The sequence below is a fragment of the Colossoma macropomum genome, unplaced genomic scaffold (genome assembly GCF_904425465.1).
Source record: "Colossoma macropomum unplaced genomic scaffold, Colossoma_macropomum, whole genome shotgun sequence".
NCBI lineage: Eukaryota > Metazoa > Chordata > Actinopteri > Characiformes > Serrasalmidae > Colossoma > Colossoma macropomum.
Genome location: NW_023494792.1, coordinates 5,051,458 through 5,077,278, shown reverse-complemented (window position 1 = coordinate 5,077,278; position 25,821 = coordinate 5,051,458). Strand labels below are relative to the sequence as shown.

The following is a 25,821-nucleotide window of genomic DNA, read 5'->3' as shown; positions in this document are numbered from 1 at the left end:
GCCATACAATGTATATATGACCCCATGTCCTGCTACTGTATATAAACAAGTGTGTCTGGGTGTGAACCTGTTGATTATTGAGGTAGGATCGATAGCAGCGGCGGCTGACGCTGCGGAGCTCCTTCACTGCCTCAGCAGGCATCGACTTGGAGAAACCCAGACCACTCCAGGTGTCAGTGGGGGTCCGCACCTCTGTCACCACTGGCTTTTTCTGCATGGCTGCAAAGCACACACACACACACACACACACACACACACACACACACACACACACACACACACACACAAAGTAATTAAAACGGTGAATTAAAAGCCAAAACAAAAGCCCAGATTTACAGTGACTCTGAGCAGCACCTCTAATTGGTGTGTGTGTGTGTAAGTGTGTGTAGCAATTAGAGAGCCTTCTGTCTGAATTCCTCTGCATTATTAAACACCTGAAACCTAATTAAACATCTTAATAAGAGAAAAACGTGCTGTGATCTCTCTCTTTGTGTGATAAATGTGAGTTTCTCTGAATGCAGTCTTGTGGTCCTGTGAGCGTGAGCGTGCGGCAGATGGTTCATTCAAACTCTGTAACTCACAATTCCATTAAGCTCCTCTCTGGGCGCACCATCACATTTGGCACACAGCAGCCTCCAAATGACTCACTCTGAATGATGGACAAACATTCACACTCTTGGGAGAGTGAGTGTGTGTGTGTGTGTGTGTGTGTGTGGTACTTCACGTGAGAACATATGGACATGTTTAAAATCTTCACTCTGTGTGTGTGGGGGCAGGGTCCGCATGCATATGAGTTTGTATGCGTGTGTGTATGTGTGTGTGTGTACGCACGCATATTTCAGTAGGCGGTGCTATCTCACTCTATTATAACTCTGGCAGCGTGTCACACTGAAATGGGTCCCCTCTATCACCTCTTTGGCTCAGCGTGACGCTTAAATGGATCCCCTATATCACCTCCCTGGCACGTAGTGGACCTTTAATGTATTTTGTGGCTTAGTCACTGTGATGAATGCCAAATAGATTCAGCTCAGATCCCACAATCAGACTGCACATGAGCCATCCAATCACAGCCCACTGAATACCCATTTCTGCCACAGAGATTAATATATTCAAAAAGAAAAAAAAGCCCTCACAGAAGTGTGATAATTCATGGTTAATGGAGAGACGCTGAAGTAATTCGCTCTTGGTTTCTGACAACGTCTCTTATTCAAACAGAATCAGAATTACAGCTCATTTCTGTTAAGCTGCAACTTAGCGACGTAAACAAAAAAAAGAACAGCTGAAAATGTAATGTTGGTCAACAAGGCCACAGGGTAGGCAATGATTCATCACCATGGCAACATGGCATAACTTTTTGCTGAAGGAAGACATAAAGGAAGAGAAAGAAAGAAAGAACGAAAGAAAGAAAGAAAGAAAGAAAGAAAAAAGAAAGAAAGATGTGAGGGAAAGTAAGAAACATGCAAAGAATTGTGGAAAGAAAGAAAGAAAGAAAGAAAGAAAGAAAGAAAGAAAGATCTGATGGAAAGAAAAAAAATGCAAAGAATTGTAGAAAGAAAGAAAGAAAGAAAGAAAGAAAGATGTGAGGGAAAGAAAGAAAAAATCGTGGAAAGAAAAAGAAAGAAAGAAAGAAAGGAAGGCAAAGAATCATGGAAAGAAAGAAAAAACAAACATGCAAATAATCATAGAACGAAAGAAAGAAAGAAAGAAAGAAAGAAAGAAAGAAAGAAACAAACAAACAAACAAACAAACAAACAAACAAACAAATGCAATCATCAAAAGAAAGAAAGCCAACCTTGAGTTGCTAGAAGCTTCTTCCTCTCGTAGTCGTGATCCTGTGAGAGAAACAGCAGCAGTCAGAACTGTAGATTCACTGTGATCTTACTGTTTATTCAGCTCGTCTGTCTGAATAAATAAAACGGATACATTTAACATTATCAGATCAGAACATTCACTGTCTATAACCACCAAACTCACACGTTTACACCCTGTTTTTCCCTCACTTCCTCTCTCTGGTGCCTACAGACTGAAGACTGTGACCTCTACATCAAAGGCACTGTTACAGACAGAGGCCATTGCTTGTTTGGTTGTTTTTGTGTTTATTGCTAAGATAATATAAAATATAGTCTGGCATTCAATTAACATCCAACCCAGTCTGTAACACTGATATAATCAAACTCTGGAGTGATACCAGAACTGTTCCTTGTGTTTTATGGATGTTGAAAACCCTGACATTTCTCACAGCAACACTTGGCTGGATAAACAGATGGATGCTGCTGTTTTGTTGTTATTTGGATTGGGGATAATTACACTGGTGCATTCAAGAGCCAGCGTTCAGCACACTAACATCCTGCAATGAATAAATTTGGGCAGCCATGATAGTATGAGAACAATCCTGATTTACACTGGGTGTTCGTCTAAAGGAGATTTTTTTTAAAGGGGTTTTAAGTGTGTTAAGAAGAAAAGGCACCTATTTAACATGAGACTGTCTGGTTCTTCATTGGACACTTCATTACTTACCTCGTTACTTGAGCTCGAGTCCAGAGAGGGAAAGATTCTAAGACTGCAGCGTCTGTCCCTGTTAATATACACACCATCTACCTCCATCCTCATGGATCTGCTACACACACACCCAGACATACACACACAGATGAATAAACAGACTGCTAGTTCAGCTCACTTCTGAAGGAGAATGTCTGTACAATAACAAAAACGTAGCAGGTCATTTACTGGCAACAGCTCCACAAAGACAATATTGACAGACCTGAATTAAATTGAAAGCACAGCATTTGATTTTTTACCCCTTTTTTACATTTTGCAAATGTATTATAAATAAATGCTGAATATTATGTTGAAATAATCGTGGACATCTCTGAAAAAGATGCTATCTAGAAGACAGCATATGTTCTCCACAAAGTGTATATATCTTTCAGCATTATTGGTACTTTCACAGATCACAGCACCGATACACCCCCATATCATGACAGAACCCGGCTTTTGGACTTTACGCTGGTAACAATATGGACGGTCCTTTTCTTCTTTGTCCCAGAGGACAGCATAATTCAACTCCATAAACAGGTTGTCTCATCAGATTACAATACACATTCACATTGTGCATCAGTCCATCAAAGAGGAGGTAAAGCCCAGAGAAGTTGGTGGAGTTTCTGGATGTTGTTGACATATGGCTTCCACTGTGCATAGTAAACTGTGGATGCAGCAACAAACAGTGTCTACTGACAGCAGTTTGTCAAAGTATTCCCAAGCCCATGCAATGACATCCATCATAGAAGGATGCCCGTTTTAATTCTGTGCCATCTGAGGGATCGAAGCTCGCAGGCATTCAGTTGTGGTTTTTGGCCTTTTCATTTGAGCACAATTTCTCTGGATTTCCTGAATCTTTTGATAATGTTATGCACTCTATGCATAGACTACAGAAATACCTAAAATCCTTGCAGTTGATCATTTAGGAATGTTGTTCTTAAACTGCCGGATTACTACTTTACTACAACACAGAGACCAGAGATGAGCAAAGAAGCTCAACATCGAATGTTCAGTGTAATTTTGTTTATGCGACTGAGAAGAATTATTATTGTTTGCAGTAGTACTATTTCTGTGGGCCAATGTTAAGTGAGTCAACAATGAACTATGTTTTTATCTTTTTGTACTGTCTATTTTGTTCCATGTTGCACCGTGTTCCTTGGAAGAACATAATTTCACTCCACTGTGTACTTGTACATAGATGGAATAGCAATAAAAGCCTCTTGACTTGACTTGCTTTCTTCTTACTTTTTTGCCATTTCATGAGGATTTAAAAAATAATCATCCTATCTGGTGAACTCACTACACACACATCAGTTGGGAATTACTCTGGGCAAACAATTGGGCCTAATTTCCAGCATAAATATGACCAGCTTTGGACCTTCTAATCATTACAAATATGTTTTAAAGAAGAGCAGCCAGACAGTGATTCACAACAAGTACTTTCATGAGAAAAGCTTTTGAGTAGCCAAATCCTACTGAGGGCTCTGAGGCAACACCAGATTCAAGCAGTTCATACTGGAAAATGTCAGGCTAAAACAGCCCTGCGTGAAGGACTGCAGTAAAATCCTCCCAAGCTGTGAGAGACAGATCCATCACTGCAGGAAGTGCCGGTAAAGGTAAAATTACCCTTTCATAAAGGGGCACTAGGGGGTGCATGACTTCCTTTAATAAATAATTGAAATAAGCATTTTGAATTTGCATTTAGTGTTCAACTCGCTTAACTGTATGACACCAGGTTTGGATTATGGAGATGGAAAAGGCTGAAAATGAGAATTTATATTTCTCCTGGCACTGTAGCGAAGGACACTTCTGATAAAAGATTCTGAATCAGAGTCAGAATTGTGTTCATTTATATGAACAATTACTTCTACAATGCAGATGTATATCTTGTAAATTATATATATTCCAATAAGGTGTTTTCAGGTGTTTTGATCAATGCTTCAAGGATTTTGAATTACAAACTTTGCTATAATATAATGATCAATTTGCAGGAATTTTTCCAAGTTGTTTGACCTCCACTTTTGAAATGTAATGAAATGTAGATATTAATTTTATTATAACTTTTTTATACAGATTTATCATTCATTTAAGAATCTCCTATGGCTGCATTCATGACTCAGGACACATCTAACATTTCTGACTCTTTTGTCAACAGCTTTAGTGTCCAAATAATAATTTAAGACCTATGACATTAAAAAGAATGAGCACTGAAGCCAAATTGGTTTTGTACTGTTAAAACATTAATCCAAAATATTTGAACTGTAGTGTGAATTTATACAAATAACATAGAATATGCACAGTAGGTGCTGCGTGCATTTCATATTGAAGTATGTAATGTATGGTATTGACACATTAAAGCTGCAACATAAGCTCACATCTTAAGCATTGAAGCAATGTAAAGTTATTAAGTACATGACGTCATATACGCTGCTGTGCAAAACAAAACAAAACAGAAGAAGGCAAAAATGCTCTTACTTTTTATGTAAATCAATGTAATAAGATTTTGTCCAAGTAATTTTGGACTATTCCTATTGCCCCATTCATCAATACATTTTGACATATTAGAAACCACAGTTGCTGTTCTCAAATAATGCGACAGTGATGATTTATACAATATATACAGTTCAGATGTGAGCAATATGACCTTATTACCTTGGAGAGCTCTGTGAGGTCAATGGCTTGCGTAGTTGTTCTTGAATTTGGTCTCTGGTGGCCTCTGATTGGCTGTTTCTCCTGACTGAGCCTGCAGGCTTGACAATGACCTCCTTGACCTCAGTGACCTCTTGCTCCTGTAATTCTGAATGTTTACTCTCTGCATTTGTTAACTGGTCTTCACTCTCTGGAATCTGAAATCAATAAAACACATAAGTATTTATTTTATGATCACACAATTCAAATGGCTGAAAAGTGTTCTAGCCATGTTGTTATATCAGAGCCTGTTTAAGGGGAGTGTGGTCACTTTCTATTTCTCCCATTATACCAAAAACATGACTGCAAAATGATAGAGGGCACCGGCGAGCAAGTCCCAGGTGAATGGGGCTGAATGGAGCTAAAAATGAAAAAATGGAAAAAGAAAAATTGAGAATTTTCTTTAATCTTGGAAAGTAGAAAGAAAGCAGCAACTTTTTTTTTATTTGGTGGGCTGATCAGCTCATTGGCTGAGTAAAGCTTTTTGTGCCGACTGATGTCATGAATGTGCATTAGCCTGCTGTAAACAGAGTTCAAAAGCACTCAAAAATATAATGGCAGTGTTGAAATATTAAATGCGGTTCTGTGCTTAGACAATTTCTGCAAGTTTCTATATTTAAAAAAAAATGATTAAGCTCCTTTCATTTTGGACTCGCTTGGAAGCACCCTCTACTCGGAAGATGCTATTGAATCACAATTCTCTTCACTGAAAAAACTCTGGTTATATCTGATAATGTTTTTCCATCATACCTGTATCATTTCACCAAGGGCTGTTGCTAAGTAACAATAATAGTTGGTATATTCTAAGCTGCTGGACCTATTTTTAATTAAGAGTAATTGCCAATTTTTAAATTATTTAATTTTTTAAAAAATATTTAAACATATTTAAAACGTTGACACATCAAAACTTTTTAACTATATTTTGTCTTCTTTTTCCCCACTTGAAAAAACCTGCTGCCTTTTATATTGGGTGAACATTTCATGCTGAAAGGATCAACAGAATGTTACACTAAATGAAATCCTGCTAAATTAATATACAAGTTAAGAATGTTCTTCTCCTCTAAAGTGACTGTTTTACTGAGATACAAGACTTTGTTATTACAGGGTTGATATATTTGAAAACTGTAGTGTAAAAGCAATAGACCACTTAAGGGTTCGTGTTACTGTGAATAATCCCACAGCTATAATGATCTACAGCCAAAATGAACTAACCCCTTCTCCATTCTACTGTTCTGTCACTTAAATAATCCTCAACTGTCTCTTCATTAGAAAGAATATGCATAATAGACTCTCGACGGCTCATAAAAAAGCCAGTCTAAGTGAGAATATCCTGAAGGAACAGTCTAACCATTTTAAATAACTATTAACAGTTTCAACTGATGGTAATTATGGCCACATTTCCAACAATTATGTTTTCACATTAACCTCCAATTAGGTCTTTGTAGTGGGGCTTCAGTGAAGATAAGTACTTTTCATTATTCACACCTTCTCTAGCTTAGTGTCCGTTCCCCTCAGTCCCATTCGTCCCTCATCTGCAGGACCAACTAATCCGGGTGGGGGAGAGGGGCGTGGCTTCACTGGGACAGTACTGGGCACTGAATCCGGTGTGGGGACAGTGGCTGAGAATTTACGATAGTGTCGAAGTGTAAGGAAAGAGTTAATGGCAAACAGACTGACATACACAAACACATTATAACAAATATATGGATGTTAACAAAGCTATTGCTATTTTATCTGTCTACCACTATATCTTGGAGTTTAAATTAAACCAGAGGTTATTTACATCCAAATGGGAAAAATGGTGCAAGAATTATAGTCATTTTCATACATAGCCCTTCCTTCTTTAGGGGTTCAAAAGTAACTGGACAAATTAACAAACATACATTAAATTGCCATTTTCAAACAATGACTGTCTAAAGTCTGGAGCCCATAGAAAATACCACATGCTGGGTTTCTCCCCTGGCATTTCTTCTCTGCCAGGCATTTATTGCAGCTGTCTTCAGTTTCTGCTTGTTTTTAGGGTGTTTTACCTTCAGCTTTGCCTTTAGTGAAATGCAAGCTTGATTGGACTGAGTTCAGGTTATTGACTTGGCCACTGCAGAACTCATTCTACTTTCCTGCCTGAAAAAAAGTCTTTAAAAAGGGGTTGCTTTCGCAGTATGCTTCTGGTCAGAGTCTATCTGCACTGTAAAGTGCCATCAAATGGGTTTTGAGGTATTAGACTGAATCTGAATAGATAATATAGCCCTATACACTTCAGACTTCATCCTGCTGCTTCTGTCACCAGTCACATCATCAATGCGCACAAGAAAACCTGTTTCAGTCATATCTGCCCATGACATAACACTACCGCCACCATGCTTTACAGACGATGTACTATGCTTTGGTTCATGAGCAGTGCTTTGGTACAGGTTGATCTTTGTCCCATCTGTTCATAAGATGTTGCTCCAGAACTGACTTTTATAGATGTTTTTTTGGCAAACTCTAATCTGGTCTCCCTGTTTTTGAGGCATACTAATGGATTACATCTTGTGATAAACCCTCTGTATTTACTGTGGTGACATTTTCTCTTTGACTTTTTAATTATTAATTGCTTATTTAATTATTTTAACTTGCTTCATTGGCAGTGATGGTTCTTTGGATTTCATATTGACAGTTAACAGCAACAGACTCCAAATGTAAATACCACACTTGAAATCAACTCTAGACCTTTTATCTGCTTACTTGTAAGTGAAATAAAGAGGGAATAACACACACCTGCCATGGAACAGCTAAGCATCCAACTGTCCAATTACTTTTGAAACCCTTAGAAATCAGAAACTGTTTATGCAAATGGTTGCAATTCCTACATCATCCACCTGATTTGGATGTAAATCCTCAAATTAAAGTTGGAAGTCTGCACTTTGGGCTCATATTTATTTACTTAATTTAAATTCTAATATGCTGTGGTAGACAGTTACAGTAACGCTAACTTGTCAATGTTCAATTACTTATGGACCCAACTTTATCAGCTCTGTTTACCTTACATTACACAGACCTGTCTCAGTGAGTTGAAGCTGTTGCATTAGCATGTTGAACCAGTAGCCTGTAATGCTGCTGTTTACCAGCAGAGGGTCCAGGGAGGGCTTGGTTGCCATGGAGACCTCACAAGAGTTTTTAGCAGTCATTGACACTTCGCAGGATTCCAGGCCCAGCAGGAGACGTCTGGCTTCATATAGACTCGCTATGTTCCTCTCCAACCCCTTCACCACCACTGACTGGGAAATGCAATTGCTTTTTAGAACCCCAACAGCATTCTGGGAATTGTAGTTCACTGTATATCAAACTACAGTAGACATAAAGCAAGTTGCATGCCTACACTGATGAAAATGAATGTAAATTATAGAAAATGTATATACCAACTTACGTGAAGACACCAATTATGATCAGATTAAAGTAGGGATGGGTAGGGTAGTACCTTAGCAGTCTGTTTGGCCTTTGGTTTAACACTGATGAAGACTCCCAGACTCTGCATCATCTGAGCGAGTTTCCGAGGATCTGACTCGCCTTCCTCCTTCATTTCGAACATCAGACACACAGGCAGGCAGTCCTACACACTCACAGAGACAGAGAAAAAATATCAGCCCAGCCCAGCCCAAATATTCACAGATGAGAGAATGAAACATAAATACAGTTGTGCGCAAAGGTTTGGGCACTTCTGGCCAAATTACATATTTTTATTGATTTGAAGTGAAAGGAAGTAAACACAACCTATGCAGCAAATTAATAAAAAAAATCTAATTTTCTGTCAGGTCAATTCAAAGTTGCTTTATATTTGATTAACTTAAAAAATATAGTAATCGTGGCATTGTGGCAGACTTTGGATACCCAAAGTGTGGAAATCAGTGTGGAACATTAAGAATTGTCAGTACAGCAACACATATTTTCTGACGTTAGGTAAACTTTTTTAAAATGTCTGAAAGCTGTGGTTGTCAGTCATGTACTGGGCAGAATTTTGAGCTATGCTTCTAACTACCAAACAGTCACTACCAAAACATTTGGTAAAGTTTTGTAGACATTATTATTATTTTTGTTGTGAGTGACAAAATAGAATGTTCAATCAGTTATTTCAATTAAACAAACATAATTAAGGGATAAAGTCAATCAAAGCAAAAGGATTTTATTCTAAAGTCCAAGTCAGTTAAAAGTCTAAAATGAATCACCCCAATCACAGTGCTAGGAGGACAAAGAAGAAAACAGACTTCGTCCAAGTCATGTGAAGCCAGCCACGGCATCTTTTTGAAATGCCGCTAATGCAACGTCATTGGACAGCTGAACATGCTTGGAGGAGAACACTAACCACCAGTTCTGTAGCTAACAGACACCTGCACTGGCTAGCATTGGGAGTATTGGGAGAGGGAGGACCATCCCCCCCACCCAGAGAGAGTGAGGCCAACTGTGCTCTCTTGGACTCCCAGCCATGAATGGCTTTGAACCAATTCAGTAGAATTAACCTTAATGTCCCTAAAGGTTAGCACACAATAACGTATCATACAAAATTATTACAAATATGTTGCATAATGCATGAGCGCCTCAGCCGGGATTACACAGTCTTGTTCTTGACTCATTCTCGCCTCTAATGGTCTCGACTACAACACTATCATGTGCACCAGCTTCTCTCCGGATGGTTGACTGTACGTTAAATAAGGTAGAGTTAAAGACAGATGCTGGAACAAAGATCATACTTTTGCCTTGTTGATGGTGGACATACTACAGACACACACACACATACTCACCATGAGCTGTTGTCTCGCGAGACAGACACCGTCAGCCGTGCCCTGGATGAGCAGAGACGGCGTGTGCTGTGGGGCAGTGAGGTCAGGCAGGACGATCTGTGTCTGTGTTTGGTGCATCACGCTGAGGAAGTTGGCTCCATTCTGGCCGAGCAGGAAGAGATGCTGCTGAGAAGTCACGTCCAGCTGAGTACTGACCATGACCCCAGTTACTCCGGCAACTGCTGCAGCGTCTCGGCCCAAAAGGAGCTCCATGAGGACACAGGTGGCCTTCTACCAGGACCAGAGGTTAAAGGTTAAATGATGCCAGAAAGAATGTACAATGTGTATGTTAATGTGATGCCACTGATTACACCACAGAACTTTTGGAAAATATATGTGTGTCTAATTTGAGGCTATTTAAATCTGTATTTTATTGAATCATATAGGAACCAGAGCACTTACAGTCGTATGCAAAAATTTGAACGCTGCTGATAAAATCACATTTAGTTGTGTTTTTTTTTGCTAAGTGAATGCATCCTCTCCACAGAACAAACTTGTGCATATTTTAATGGACAATTACTGTTTGTTAGCTGAATTTAACATACTAAAGGAAAAAAACAAAAAAGGGTGACCTTTGCAAAAGTTATGGGACAATTCGTATTTTTCATTTTTTTGTTTCTTAAAATAAACAAATTCAACACTAAAATTTTAAAAATGCTATATTTAAGTTCCTGATCCCTTTAGAGGATGTATTAACTTATTTTCACGTAAAAAAGAAACGTGATTTTAGCAGGGGCGTTCAAACTTTTGCATACGTAATCTATCATTTCAGAATACTTTCAGTCAAGAAAATCTGTTGAACATGATGAACGCACTTGCATTACCACAGATTGTTTACCACGAGATGCAAACCCCTGATGAGCCTCAAGAACAAAACGAGAGCTTACGGTTTACTAAACCATACATAAAAAGCCTGTGGAGTTCTGAAACAGATGAAATTAATGTGGACCAGAGTGACAGGAAGAGAAAAGAGAAAAAAGAAAATGCTTATTAAGCAAATGCCATTGTATTTCCTCACTAGTCTTTACTGATGATGTGACTGCTGCAGCTACAGCATGAATAGTGAAGTGACTAAAAGTATCTTAACTGCTGAGATTCAACCAGATGCTCCAGAGTTCAGTGGATGGAATTGCACTTCACAACTAAACAGTCACACAAAACATACTTCAAATGCAGGGGTATCAAACTGGGTTCCTTCTGGGCCACGGCATTTGGCCTCTTTCAACATTCCCTGAGCCTTGCTAGTTAATCAATGAGGTAAATCAGTTGTGTTTAGTGAGTCTGCAGAGCTGTGGCCCAGATGGAACACAGTTTGACACACATGTTCTGGGGTGACAGTGGGGTTTTTAAGGCCAGAATGTGGATGTTATTTGACAAATCAGAAACCTGACCTGTGCCCTACTGGGTGGCATTTTACTGATAAAATAGAAAAGATAGAGAAAAGAAAAAAACAAGGGAATTGAAACTGGCTGCATTTTAGAGCATCTTGCAGAACATGACTGTGAAGGATATCCAGCATCTTGTGAACTGCAAGTTCTAAACAAGACCATTTCATTTAAGATAACAGATATTTGCCAAATTACTTACAATACCCTGAAATGGACAATGTACATAAAGGTCAGTAATTCACATATCATCACTGTCGTGTCTCCAAAATGGTAAATTTATAAGAGATGGAAAAAATAGGCCTCATTCACCAGATGTTCTTAAGAAGAAATTTCTTCTTAAAACCCACTTACGAAGATTCTGATATTCACCCATGTTTTCCTGTGTGGGATCTACGCACACTCAGGAGCACAAAGGAGACAGTTCTGCAGTTTAAGGACACATCATGAATCTGACATAGACTTCTTCTTAGGACATTTCTCAAAAACAAATGTAAGAAAATACTTTGGGCCTCTTTCACCAATGACTTCCTTTGTTCTTCACTTTAAAGGAAGTTAATGGTTTACTGGTAAGCAATTTGGAGTGTTTCTGTTGGTCCATTCATCTTGAAAATTTGAAACAATGCCAAGGGCAGCTGGCGATAAAAAAGCAAAAATGGAGATACAAGGTTTTGTACTGACAGCAACAATACGGTTATGCTAAAGTAGTTTTCTGCGCTTTAACCTGTTATTCATATTTTTATCTCAGACTCAATGTTCTGGAGTTAAAACTACCTACATACTGCACCATAACTATGTGTTTCTGTGTATCTGATTGTGTATCCGAGTGTGTGTGTGTGTGTGTGTGTGTGTGTGTGTGTGTGTGTGTGTGTGTGTGTGTGTTTGTGCTGTACCTTCACAGCAGAACAATTCCCCTGCAGACCTCGGACCACACAGGTGGAGCAGTAGAGTTTGGGCTGGGTCCTGAACGTCACACTCACTCCAAACGCCTGCGCTACATGCTGAATCAGTGGAGACCCCGCGTCTGTGACAACTCCACCCACCAGGGTCAGCGGCAGGTCAAAGGTCAACACCAGAGGCTGCAAGTCCTGAGTCATAGTGAGAGGTCAGGTAGGTTTTACTCCACACTCAACACATTCTGTCAAGTGTACATTAATTCACTGTTTAAATGCATATGAGTGATGAATTAAACCATTTAATCCCACCTCTCACATTTTCTGACCAAAATTTAGTTTTGAGTTTGTGCAGCTCTAAAACAGTTTTAAATGTGTTTTCTCCAGTATGATAAACTATAAATTATGGGTTGCCTTGATTTCTGGACATTTTTATGTTGGTGCTGTAATTGGTCACATGACCACTAACATTTATTTTTAGCATCATCTTGAGAGAGCACTAGGAAAGAAAACTAGTACACTGTAAAAGTGGCTCGTCAGATCTACTTAAAAATTACTTCATGCTGTAAGAAGTAAATTAACTAGTTTTACTTAACCTAAATAAATAATTTGAATGAATGATTCTTTCAACATAGGTTTTAAGTTGAATAAAACTAGTTCAATTGCTTGATACCACATGAAGAATCTTTTAAGTAGATCTAATGAGCCACTTTTACAGTGTACAATATGTTATAATAAAGCTATAATTGCCATATATGGCACATATAATCTTTAAAGAGTCTGTTATTGATATTTTAATAAGATTGTACTGACATTGCAGTAGCTGTAAACATTCGAACAGTCACATTTGTAACTGGTGGGATAACAGGGGCTCACATTTGCTGTTGACAGTCGTAACTATCAGGTTCTTTTTTGGTTTAGTTTTTTTGCACATTAGCTTGATTTTGGCCTAAAATGTTGGACATGCTAGAATATGAGAAGCCAATAGAGACTACATGCAGCATTTGCTTCATTATATACATTTTATATACATTTTTACACTCTATATTTTTTGTGATTGGGTCTAATTGCTTAACTAACTAAAAATTGTGACAAAGAATAAAATTCATGTACTCTCAAAGCTGGGAAAAACATATTTCTATATTACACAGTACATATTTCTGTTGCTTCTACTCTGTACAACACTACCTAAACAACAGTAATACAAAACCAAACGTGTTGAAGATACATGCATAACATTCTAATACAACACATCACAAGTTTCAAATGATATGCAGATATGCAGTTGAATTATGTTATAATAAAAGCAATATTCAGAATGCCTCATATTTCAAGTGGTGATCACAGGGAATTTGATAAATTACTATAAATAATGCATAATTTAATAACATTTAATAACCTGGCTGGAAATATTGAACAATATTTAAAAGTATATTTTAATGCATTAGTACATGTTTAGTTTAAAGTGCTGTAATCTATAATAAGATTATATTGAATAAAAGAACAGAGGAGATTAAAATGAGAACTGATTCCAAACTTTTGAATGGCAGGGTATTTAATGTAAACTTTGTGTGATATCAGTGTGTGACACTAACTCTGATGTATCTTCTGGCAGACTCCACCCCCTGCACAGGTCCGGCAATGGACACCTGCCAAGACAAAAAACAGAGAGAAAAGATATTCAGCATCTTACCAGTCCTGCCCAGCTAATCTCAATCAGCTGAATCACCAGGAAAAGGCAAACGTCTGATATGAAAACCTTACTGAATGACATGGATGCTTACAGATGCTTTAAGTTTCAACTGTGCACCTGAAAGGAGGACATAATATTTACTTTTCCGTGGAAAAGGGCCATAGATGTATATATATATATCAAATTTATTGAATTATTTTTTTTCTGAGGCTGTGGGAGGTTGTATGTGTGACTTCGGTGCACTGGCCAATCTATTATAACTCTATGATGGACATATGCCCCCTAGTGGCCCTGGGCACATGCCTAATAGGCTCAGATAGTAATCTAATGCTAGACAACACTGACCTCTACCCCAGACCCTCATACCTGGTTGCTTTTCTCTCCGGTCGCACTGTGCCGATTAGAGTCAGGGAAGTGGATGTGACAGGACGTGTCCTCCATGACCTTTTTAATGTTCCCACCTCCTTTACCAATCACGTGAGAGTGTTCAGTGTGAGTTACATCCATCTTTAGAGTCACTTTATTAACCTATGGCCAGTTGGGAAAGAGAGGACCATACCATTAAGTACAACAATTGACCTCTCCATGGTCCACCCACAAACACATTCTTTTGTAAAAACTGTTGTTAAACTGGACAAGCTTCACAGAACGTTGACAGAAATACCATTCAACCTAATGAGAAACTGGAGCACACACCTCAGTTTTGAATCAATATACCTATATTCAGAATATGTTATTAATTTCAAATGAGATTTACTTTGCCTGCTTGTGAAAAGTCATAACATGAGGACAGATTGAATCTGTGTTTTAGTTGGCTAATGTAAGCAGAAAATTACTTCTTGTTTTCAGTGTACCTAGTTTTGATTAGTTCAGCTCAGTAGCACAGCATGCTAAACTGCAATGACTCTAAAAAATATGCTGTAGCTGTGCGATGTGAATAATTTATGTATTTTGACAAAGAACTGAGTTGTGGGCTACAACTGACCATTTGCAAAATAATAATTGAAGTGTGCTTTAAATTGGCCTACATTTATATTTTGTCAGCTTTCAGACTGAACATCTTGTAAGAAGTAAGGCAGTTAATTTTTGAATGATTAAATTTTGTCACAGGTACTGTGTGCTTCTACTGAACATGCTAATCTGTTAGCACAAGTGCTACCGATGCTACCAGGTGGTCTGAGTGACTGAAAGTGACTATGTGAAGCCGAACAGCCACAAATTCTCCATCAGTCGATTCTTAATCAGTTCTTCATTAGACTGAATGTTGTTTTTTTTCTGGAACACTTGTCCAACCTGAAAATGCATTTGTAGGCAGAGCATAAATACATTATATATTTCAAGCATCTACCTTCGTCTCTAAAAGCTCCAGAATCTTGCGCTTGGCCTCGAGGACGTCGTCTCGCTTTCCTTCCACTTTTACATGAGGATCTGCAAGTGCAGCACCGCCAACAGCAATAAGCTTTACAAATACACATACATCATCTACAGAGAACACACCGTCGTTGGTCTGCACATTTGAGTGCACACTTTGTATTTATTTGCTGAGCATTTTACAAAGGAAACAATGTGTTAAATTCAGTAAATAAACAGTAACTGTGTATTGAAATGTACAGATATGTTAATTTATTTGCACTAAAAAAATCAAAACATATTATTTGGGGCACCCAAACTTTTGCATACCAATTATGACATACCTGCGAGAAAGCCAAAGGGTCAGTGAACACATCCTAAAGATAATGAATACTAATGACAACCTAATGAATAATACCACCACTGATTAATGCAATGTCTGTCAGAAATCTCAAAGTAACGTCATTCAGGTTCTTCAGATCAACGTAATGTCATCCTGCACAGTCCTGCCCTGTAACCCGGAGCAGCCGGAGAGCAGCCGGAGAGCAGCCTAATGAAGGAAAGCTGAGACGTCTGACAGAGAGTGGTCTGGAGTAGCTGAAATCCGACTGTTATATGAGATGAGATTTCTCTCACCTTTCTTCGACTTGGCTCCAATCTTCAGCTTCGACGGCCATTTCACCTGAGTGTTAGTTTCCCTCATTATCTGGAGAGACAGAGGTGTGAGAGAGAGAGCGCGTATGTGTGTGGGTGCACGTACTGAGAGTGTTAGACAGATACATATGTGAGTGAGAAAGAGAGAGATAAAGGCAGGTGTGTGGGAAAGAGAAGGGAGGACATGTCCTCTCAATAGATACTTTCAACAGTGACAATACATCATTAGCATTTCAAAGCAGCACATTATTACCCCATAAGACAGACAGTCAGTCGAGAGCCAAGTCACCTCCATAGACATGAATAGACAGCCCAGTTTTCCATAGTTTCACCGTCATTGAAGGTAAAGTCAGTTCTCAGAATGAGAGAAACTTTCAGTCCTTAAAGGACTCGTATCACGGAAAAGCAAATTATCCAAGCATTTTGGAAACAAAAGAGTTTGGTGTAGTATGTAAATACATGCAATTCACGCCCCAGTTCTTATATGGAAACCGATCTCAAAAACGTGAAAAACTGAGCTTCCAAAGTACGTGTGGAATTAACTACTTTTATGACGTCACAAAATCAAGACATTTATGCAAGAGCTGCCAGAATTAATATAACAATGTAATAATTACATTAACTCTTTTGTTTGACCCTTTGAACCATCCCTAGCTGTACAGGCTGAAGGCCAGCTGCTCATGTGCTGTATGTGAATCCTGCGTTGATGTGATGAAAATAATGTCACTAAATTATTATTAGTAATATATTCATATGGTTACTTTCTAAGAAAAACATAATTTTACAGGTAACTTTACAAGTAACTTTACAGGAGAAAACTAAAACATTCTTAACTTTTAATAGGGTAAGCACCCTACACTATACCAATAAGAGTCCTTGGGCAAGACTCCTAACACTACCTTCGCCTACCTGTGTTAAAATGAACAAATCGTAAGTCGCTCTGGATAAGAGCATCTGCCAAATGCTGTACATGTAAATGTAATATAAGTTATGTACAGAGATTTAATTCCAAATGATTTTGAAGCATTTCTATTAGTCAATTTTTGTGTTCAAATGATTTTGAAAAGAAAAAAGACCAAAAATATAGATGCACTGTGTTTTTGGAGAGCGAAGATTATAGTAATTATTTTAATCATTGACTAACCCAAATTACATATATCCACCTATTTAGCCTACAGAAGTTTGGGTCCACCAGCCAGAGTATTTCAGACTGAACCCCTTTTTGAATGATGCCAAACACAGGGCAGCAAATCAGAACACAGGCCATTTACATATATCAGTCTTAAAGGTACAGTAACAAACCCATCCATTCTAATGGACAAAGAGAGATTGGAAACTGTTTCTGCTACAGAAACCCACACAATTATCATAAGTGGGCAGCAGAGAAGAAAATAAAACTTAAGCAATAGTAGTAACTTACAGGTGGCCACTCACCTTCTCAAAGAACTCCTCTCCTGTCAGGTTGGTCCCTTCTGCAGGGCCTGCAAACGTACGCGAAGAGTTATATTTCCGTGAAAACAAAACAAAAAAACCAAAAAACAGTATTTTATAGGCCTGAAATTTATTATGCAAAGCTCACTCCCGACAAATTATTTCACTGACAAAATACTTGTGAAAATACTATTGAATACATTTAGAAACATAGTACACACTGAATAATGAGCCTTAAGACTGATAACTAAAGAGGTTACAGTGTAAAGAGTTAAATATTAAAACAACATTCAATCATTTTTCAATCTGCCACATCTGCAGCATTTAGTCAAGGACAATGTCCATGGACAATAATTTCCCTAAACTTAAAAAAAAAAAGTAGAAAAAAAAATGTTGACTTGAAAAAGCTTCCACTGGCTCCTATTAACTTTTCAATTAAGCTTTTCAATTAATAGTTTTTTTGTTCTTTGTAAGTATAGGAAAACTTGTCCACGGTAAAAGACTATATTCTACAGATTACTGGGAAATGTGTTGTCTGTGGTAACCTTTTTCCTTTTTCTTCCCTTTTTTAAATTTTTCTTCTTGTCTGCGGGAACTGACTGTATGGTGCAGATCCAGCAGACATAAATTAGGCTGAAAAATGCAGCATTACTTCAAAGATTTGGGGATTTAGAGGTCTCTCTGGTGGAAATGAGTAATTGCACACAACATGCAGAAGAACATTTTGCAACATTGGCCGTGCCTCAGATTCCTTCCCTGAGGGGATAAATCTGACGATAGTTGAAAGTGTATTCAAAGATAACCCTGTCAAAAGGATATCTTTTCTGAGGATGTAAGTGAATTGTCTACATGCTGATTTTGAATTTGTCCTAAACAAATTTCCCTTTTTAAGCCTGTGCATGTAACATTAACAAGTAAAGACTAACTCAGAAAAACTCTCACAAAATCTGACACAACACTTCTGACTTTTAAATTATTTCAGGACTTGCAGCAGCAGCACACACACACACACACACACACACACACACACACACACACATCATATTTTAGCCGTGACTCACTAATGATAGTAGTATTGTAGTACTCGAGTCCATTCTTGGTCCTGAGACCCTAAACTAGCAGTCTCCGTCTCATTTCGGTCTTAAGGTAAGGGCTCTGAAATTGTTGTTGAGACCAGCTAAGTGTGATGGCTCCATCTAAAGTAACTGGATTATTTCCATAAGGCTTAACTGAGTATTATTTGTTTGTTGATGTTCGTTGGTTCCAGAAATTGAAACATCCACTGAGAGCAGATCAGATGTTATTATTAATATGTTTTCATAAAAATGTAAACCAGTTTTTGTTTACTGTGATTGTGAATAAGTTTAATAAGAACAAAAAAACAAAGTTTAATACGAACAAAAGGACAGAGAATCACTTTCACCATTGCTTCCCAGTAACAATGCAAATGTTTTTCAGTTTTTGACATAATCTGAAGATGCTTGTTGTCCTTGTGTGTAAATCTCGTGATGAATGGACCAAAAAAAGAAATAGCCCAAAATGACCATTTTGGAGATACAAGGTTTTCTTCCAACACCAGCGATATATATATGTGTGTGTGTGTGTATGTATGTATGTATATATGTATATATATATATATATATACATATATATATATATATATATATATACACACACATATATACATATACATAGTTGGGACGCTGTGCATCTATGTGCATCATCTAGATCTTGACTCAGACTCCATTACTAAAAGTCTTAATCTTGACTTGGACTCAATGTGTCCAGGTCTTGGTCTTGACTACAACATTAAACGCTACTACAATCATAACATAAAAATCTTACATAGTGCAGCTTTAAGGTGGTTGTTTTTTTACTTGAACCTATAACCTGTTTCCCATGTACGAGTCTGTGTGCGTTACTGCATTGTTCTATGTTCTGTCTGCTGTGAAATGGGTGGTAATGTGTAGCACAGAGAAGTCAACAGGAAGATTTACACAAAAAGTTTAAATACAAGGACAGGCAGACAAATGAGTGCGAGTATGTGTGTGTTCGGGGGGTTAAAGTTAAACACAATGAAAGGGCAGAGCTCTACACTGACATTTACAGGGTTAGGGTGAACATCCCTCTCCTTTCTTCTCCCTCCTTCTCATCTCCATGGGTTACGCTGTCCTGCCACCAGGAATGGCCCAACTTACCAGTATGTGTGTGTGCGTTTCTGGGCAAGAAAGAGAGCCAAAAGCCAGTTCTGAGAAACAGCGTCAAGCAGCAAAGGCATTTAACTAACAACAATGCTGACGCAAAACCATCCCCCATTGAAAACGCTGCCATTTTCAGGAACGCGAGTGATGAAGTCACAGCACTGCATCCAGGAAAGAAAGCTAATCCTGAGACAGCACACGCAACACCACAGCACAAACCTATCAATGCCCTGCGTGTCAGTTCAGCACAGATAACACTTCAGCAGCAGCAGCCTACTCAACATTCGAGTGATCGGCCTCACACTAACTCCTATTCTTTTCACACACTGAACATCAAAGCAGCAGCAGGGACGACTGTCCCAGCATGTGAGACCGAAACACTTCTTCAAAACTCCCATCCCCTCATCAGTCACCAAGCTGCTCCTCCACGATAACACAAGCTCGCCTCCCTGAGACAAAGCCTCCTGCACTGATGCAGACTGAAACAGAGCCTGGAGGGGAGCCTAAACACCAGCATTAGCACAGAACAGCCATCATTTGCTCAGAGCAATCTCCGAGCAATAACGCTCCGCGGCCACGACAGGACCGCAGAATGTCAAACCTTTTCATCAAGTGCTTTTAAAATGGCAACATCAATCACACAGCCGTAATGGCAGGTCCGCTACTACTCTAAGCTCCTGAGCAGAGTTCACAACTAATGATGGATTAGAACGTGTCTATGGCTTTAGAGTTGGCCTGCATAAAATGGACAAAATACCATCTTGTGATTACACTACTATTGCGATATACCTAATAATATATCCTCACTGCCATAAGAAAAGCTCATATGTTTGAATATAAGTCCATTATACCTAACATTTACACCTGGATCACCAACAATGTGTTGACCCAAAACTGTGTACATTTGTTGGATCACTTGAACCACTTTATAGGTGAAGTAGCAGAATGTTTTGACCAAAATCATTTACATTAGTTGGATAATGGGGATAACTTCAAAAGAGAAGAGATATTTTGACTAAATTATTGACATTTTGACCAAATTACTTACATGTAGATACGTTTAAAGGAGAAGGAGCAAAATGTTTTGAACAAATTACTTACACCTTGTTGGTTCATGTGGATAACTTTATAGAAGTACTAAAATGTTTTTGACCAAAACTGCATTTCTTGGATGATGTGAATAACTATAGAAGCAGCAAAATTTGACCAAATAACTATAGAAGCAGCAAAATTTGACCAAATAACTATAGAAGCAGCAGAAATTTGACCAAATAACTTTATAGAAGCAGCAAAATTTGACCAAATAACTTTACAGAAGCAGCAAAATTTGACCAAATAACTATAGAAGCAGCAAAATTTTGATTAAAATTATGTACGCTTGTTAGATCTCATGGATACGTTTATGGAAGATGGCTAAAGATGTTCAGAACTTTAATGCACTTTAATGTAACAAGATTTTATTCAAAGTGATTCTGGGTCATTTCTATTGGTTCATTTGTTCAAATGGCACAAAAAAAAAAAACAATAGTGTTTTGGGCTTTTGAACTGACATAACACCTTGATGGAGCAAGACATTTTTTATATGAACATTATTCATGTTTGTTTGATCATGTTAATTCCTCGATTGAAACATCCGCAGAGTCTCAAGTGGAACATCTGACACAGTACAGAATGATATTTTGTGATTTGTCACACGTCTCATTTTGTGATCAGTCCTAAAGTCAGTATTGCAGTGATGAATAACAAATGATACATTGCACAGCCCTGAAATGCTCTGTCAACACACAACTACTGAATTAAAACAAGATAGAAGAAAAACTTCTCTCTCTCTCTCACCATAAAGCATGGTCTCTAGTTTCTTCCTGTCAATGCGGAACCGCTCCTCTATCCAGTCTGCAGGAGAAGGCTCCTGGTTCTTGGACTCTGACTCCATCCCGGACTTTCCTCCTTCATCCTCCTCTTCCTCGTCTTCCTCCTCTGCACTCTTGGCCTGAATTTGGACGTCATCCTCTGGGTCTGTGTCTTGAGCCTCTCTTTGGTTCTGTTCGGGCTTGGAGCAGGGCCCAGACTCGAGGGCTTCAGGTACCGGAGGGTCCATGGAGGTGCCCTTCACTCCAGCTGCCACGGCTAAAGTGTGAGCTGGGGGAGAAAGCGTGTGTGTACACGACAGAGTGACCAAGGCAACCAGAAAGAAAAGGGGAGTGGGGGGGGGCAGAGACACCCCTACCCCTTTACAGCATCTCACACACACACACACACACATACACTTTGAACAGAGAAAGGGGGGCACCATCCCACCAGAGTTTATTACATACTAAAAAGCTTGTTAAAAGAAGAGAGTGGAATTAACAAGTGAAGATCAAACCAGATCAGGTCATTTCGAAATTTCATTTAGCAAGTATGTACAGTGGTGCGCAAATGTTTGAGCACCCCTTGTCTAATTACCCTTAAAATGTAACCCCAAAAATATTTATAGTAATATAAATTTGATTAATGTAACACTAAGACTTTTTATTTATATTACACGTTTCATAGACCAAAAGACATTTTATGACAAGTATGAAAATCATAATAAAATAATACACATAAATAAAAACAGAGGACATCAGTAAAATTATATAAAAGCATACGTAGTCGTATACCCCCGATCAAATATATATATGGTCACTTTTATATATATATATATATATATAAATTAATTAAGCTCAGCAAACAAATGGAAATTGTGCACGAAAATGTGCAGAAAAATGCCATATTTAAGTCTGTTTCCTGTAGAAGAACTTATTTTCACTTAGAAAGTCAACAAAACATGCAATTTGATCAGGGGTGTTCAAACATTTCCACAAAACTATATGCTTGTATTTAATTGTACTGTTTACTCCCCTACTGTTGTTATTTGTGTGCACCATGAGAGGAACTTCATAAATGAAAAGCATTAGTATTACAGTATTACATTATAAATATTTCTGGCTTGCTCATTAGTGGACCGGGCCTGGATCTCTGTAAAAACACTTGGTGACATGTTTATTCTTTAAAGCCCTGTATAAGTAAAACTGTAGTGAAGGTCTATTTTACAACAACCTCACTCAGAAATAAAAATGCACTGACTTAGACATGCAAGCCTCACCTGATGTCTAACAAACATAATGTAATGCAGTGGCTTTTCCACTGAACCTTTCCATAAGGAACATTACAGATTAATGAATGCTAAACGTGTCTAAAGCAGCCAAAACAAATTCCTGCACATCCTGCCCCAGTCACTCCTGACCAATGGAATGTGCCAATTTCTTTTCTTCCCCAAAGTGAGGTGGTGAACCCCTCAGGCCTTTAATAAAGGCACCCCCCCCACCTCAGTTTAAGGAAAAGAAGAGGACTTGAGATTCCTGGTTCAAGGGGGAGAAGGAGGAGGGAGCTTTTTTAAAAAATGGACCACTGAAATGAGAGAGAGAGCAAGCGAAAGAGAGAGAGATCGAGAGAGAGTGACCAGTGCTACTGCTGTGTTTGCTTCTGTTGCCTGGCAACATGATTTAGTGAAACAGTGAAAGTCATAAAACAGGCTGGGGTGTCCTTCAACTTTTCTTATATGCATTTTTAATCAAGACAATAACATAAAATACACTTAATATTCTGGCATTTAGACAAACAAGCTGGAGTCCTTTAAGTTTCTTGTCTTACTGTCTGTCTTAACACCTACCATTTTCAACACACTAATGCAATTCTGACCAACAGAAAAGTCTAAGGCTGACCACAGAGGGCAGTACTGTCACCCAAAAACTGGAACTGGATCAGTGTTAGAGTTATTCAAAATGTATTTAATTATTATTTTTTTTATTTTTTAATAAGCAGTTCAAACCACATTAGCTACACTCAGAATTGCTCCCCATTAGAGATAGTTTACTATTGTGTCCTGGTCAGTTCGCTATACAGTAAATGCCACATAAGGAAGAAAAATGAATGAGTCAACAAGAACACCATTCTGAATCCAGTGATAGTGGAGAGTTTTTCAGTATATTGTATGTACAGATGCCATGGAAACCCCCTGCCACCAGGTAGAGGAGAAAAAAATCTCGCCTAGGTTTTGTTTTTTTTCTTCCTTCAGCGCTATGTCAGAAATTTTCCTTAGTACGGCAAATTACTTATTTTTTCAAAACTTTGACTTAGTATTTCGAAGTAATGGCTAATTTGCAATCTGCAAACCATTTTGACTTAAAATCTTGAAGAAATTACTTATTTTCTCAAAAAATAAAGTGATAGTTATTTTCTAAACATTTTGACTTAGCATTTGAAAGTAAAGATTTTCTCAGAATTTTGACTTAGTATCTCAAATTAATGATTTATATTCTCAGAATTTTGACTTAGTATCTCAAATTAATGATTTATGTTCTCAGAACTTTGACTTAGTATCTCAAATTAATGATTTATGTTCTCAGAACTTTGACTTAGTATCTCAAAAATGACTTATTTTCATGGAAAAATTGACTTCGTAGCTTACAGTATATAAACTTTGACTTGACTTCTCAAAATTTTGACTCAGCATTTCAAAATAATGACATTTGCTCACAAGTTTAATGCAGTATCTCAAAATAATGACTTACCCTGAAATAAGGTAACCTGCTTAATAGTAACTCACATATCAAACCTCTTAATAACTCAAAATCGTGAGCTCTTGAGCTAATGAGTCAAAATTCTGAGAACATAAGTCATTTTGAAATAATATTTTGAGAAAATTACTCATAGTTTTGAGATACCAAGTCAAAGGTTTGCCATAGCACAGTTAGGAACAGAGAAGCGTGTGTGTGTGTGTGGGAGGGGGGTGATTAAAACAGGTGGTCTACTCTAGCTGACAGGAACGGGCTTTCACAAATGAAGTACAACACATTTACAAATTTCCTTTAAGACAGCTTAATATCTTATTTAACACAGGCAGCGCTCAGATTTGTACCACACAGATGTGTTCTAATCATGGTCAGTTGAAGGTGTGCTGTGTTCTTGTGACCCAACACAAACAGGGTTCAAGCACTGATATTACAAAGTGTGAGTTGTTAATGAACAGTTTCTGCATGTGCACAACATTGGCAGGGAGTTGTTTTAGCCTTGAATTTACCATCTTCAGGTCATTTTCTAGCTCTGATGATGTAGCGATGTAGAGTCCACCCCCACGAGGAAACGACTCCAGCATGAATCACTGCACAAACACCGTAGCCTACACACAGCCTACACTTTACAGGCCTGATAGCAGGGCTTCCACACTGAGGGGAATTTAATGAGTGAGACAGACATACAGACGCAAAAACCTTGTTCTTACTGATAAAAATGCTGTTCTGAGAGGTTCAATCATGCCATCATTAAACAACTCAAATACTCAGTTTGTAATGTTATAGAGTTTATGTACATTTCGCATCATTTCTGTTCCTATTAGCAAATACTGTGACTGTACTTCCTCTGTTGCCAGGCAACATGATTTACTATCAGCAGTGATTAAGTTAGAAAACATCCACACCTATTCTATGCAAACCTTCACAGGAACTAAATGAACGCTTATTCTGGAAAGAAACCCTTTACAGTCACTAAAAAGCATCTCTCAATACTGTATTCATAAATTCAGCCCCTCTTAGAAAAAAATAAGAGATATACCATAATATCATTTTAAGACATTCTGTATAGAAATGAGAAAAACATGAGGTCTCCTTTCACACTAATGGTCTTCAGAAAGATTTCTGAGATGTAAAAGAGAGAACATTATTAGATGTTACATATAGCCCATGTATATTTTAATCGGGCTCAGACGTTAGAAACCAGGCATCTGAAGTGTTAATCACCATTACTGTGAACAACTCGTTTCTCTGGAACTGAGCATTTCATATCAAACCACTCTGAATGACTGTTTCCATCTTAATAAATAATTATGCACATAATAAAAAAAATGGATTTCCCTTTAACTATGCCTAGGAGAAGTAAATGAAGAGATCTTTAGAATACAGTCATCTGCAAATGTTTAAACACCCATGGTCAAAGAGGTAAGTGAATACATCCTCTACAGCAGGGGTGCTCAATCCTGGACCCGGAGATCTACCACCCTGCAGGGTTTAGCTCCAACCCTAATCTAACACACCTGATCCAGGCAATGAAGGCCTTCAGGGAGAATCTGAAAACTAGATCCAGGTGTGTGGGAAC

General features: G+C 38.1%; 1 protein-coding gene across 1 annotated transcript in view; it reads right to left on the bottom strand.

Moving 5' to 3' along the window:
• Positions 1-21,754, bottom strand: part of bicc2 (bicaudal C homolog 2) — a 32,237-nt gene extending 10,483 nt beyond the window's left edge. Inside the window, exons 1-15 of the mRNA XM_036575436.1 lie at positions 21,484-21,754; positions 17,450-17,496; positions 15,998-16,067; positions 15,360-15,439; positions 14,378-14,539; positions 13,914-13,967; positions 12,319-12,513; positions 10,002-10,271; positions 8,684-8,815; positions 8,264-8,483; positions 6,712-6,845; positions 5,191-5,384; positions 2,506-2,605; positions 1,793-1,832; positions 68-219 (exon numbers count right to left, since the gene is read on the bottom strand). Of these exons, the coding sequence (XP_036431329.1) occupies positions 68-219; positions 1,793-1,832; positions 2,506-2,605; positions 5,191-5,384; positions 6,712-6,845; positions 8,264-8,483; positions 8,684-8,815; positions 10,002-10,271; positions 12,319-12,513; positions 13,914-13,967; positions 14,378-14,539; positions 15,360-15,439; positions 15,998-16,067; positions 17,450-17,496; positions 21,484-21,745 (2,112 nt within the window). The 5' untranslated portion in view covers positions 21,746-21,754. The remainder of the gene's footprint in view (positions 1-67; positions 220-1,792; positions 1,833-2,505; positions 2,606-5,190; positions 5,385-6,711; positions 6,846-8,263; positions 8,484-8,683; positions 8,816-10,001; positions 10,272-12,318; positions 12,514-13,913; positions 13,968-14,377; positions 14,540-15,359; positions 15,440-15,997; positions 16,068-17,449; positions 17,497-21,483) is intronic.
• Positions 21,755-25,821: the final 4,067 nt, after the last annotated feature.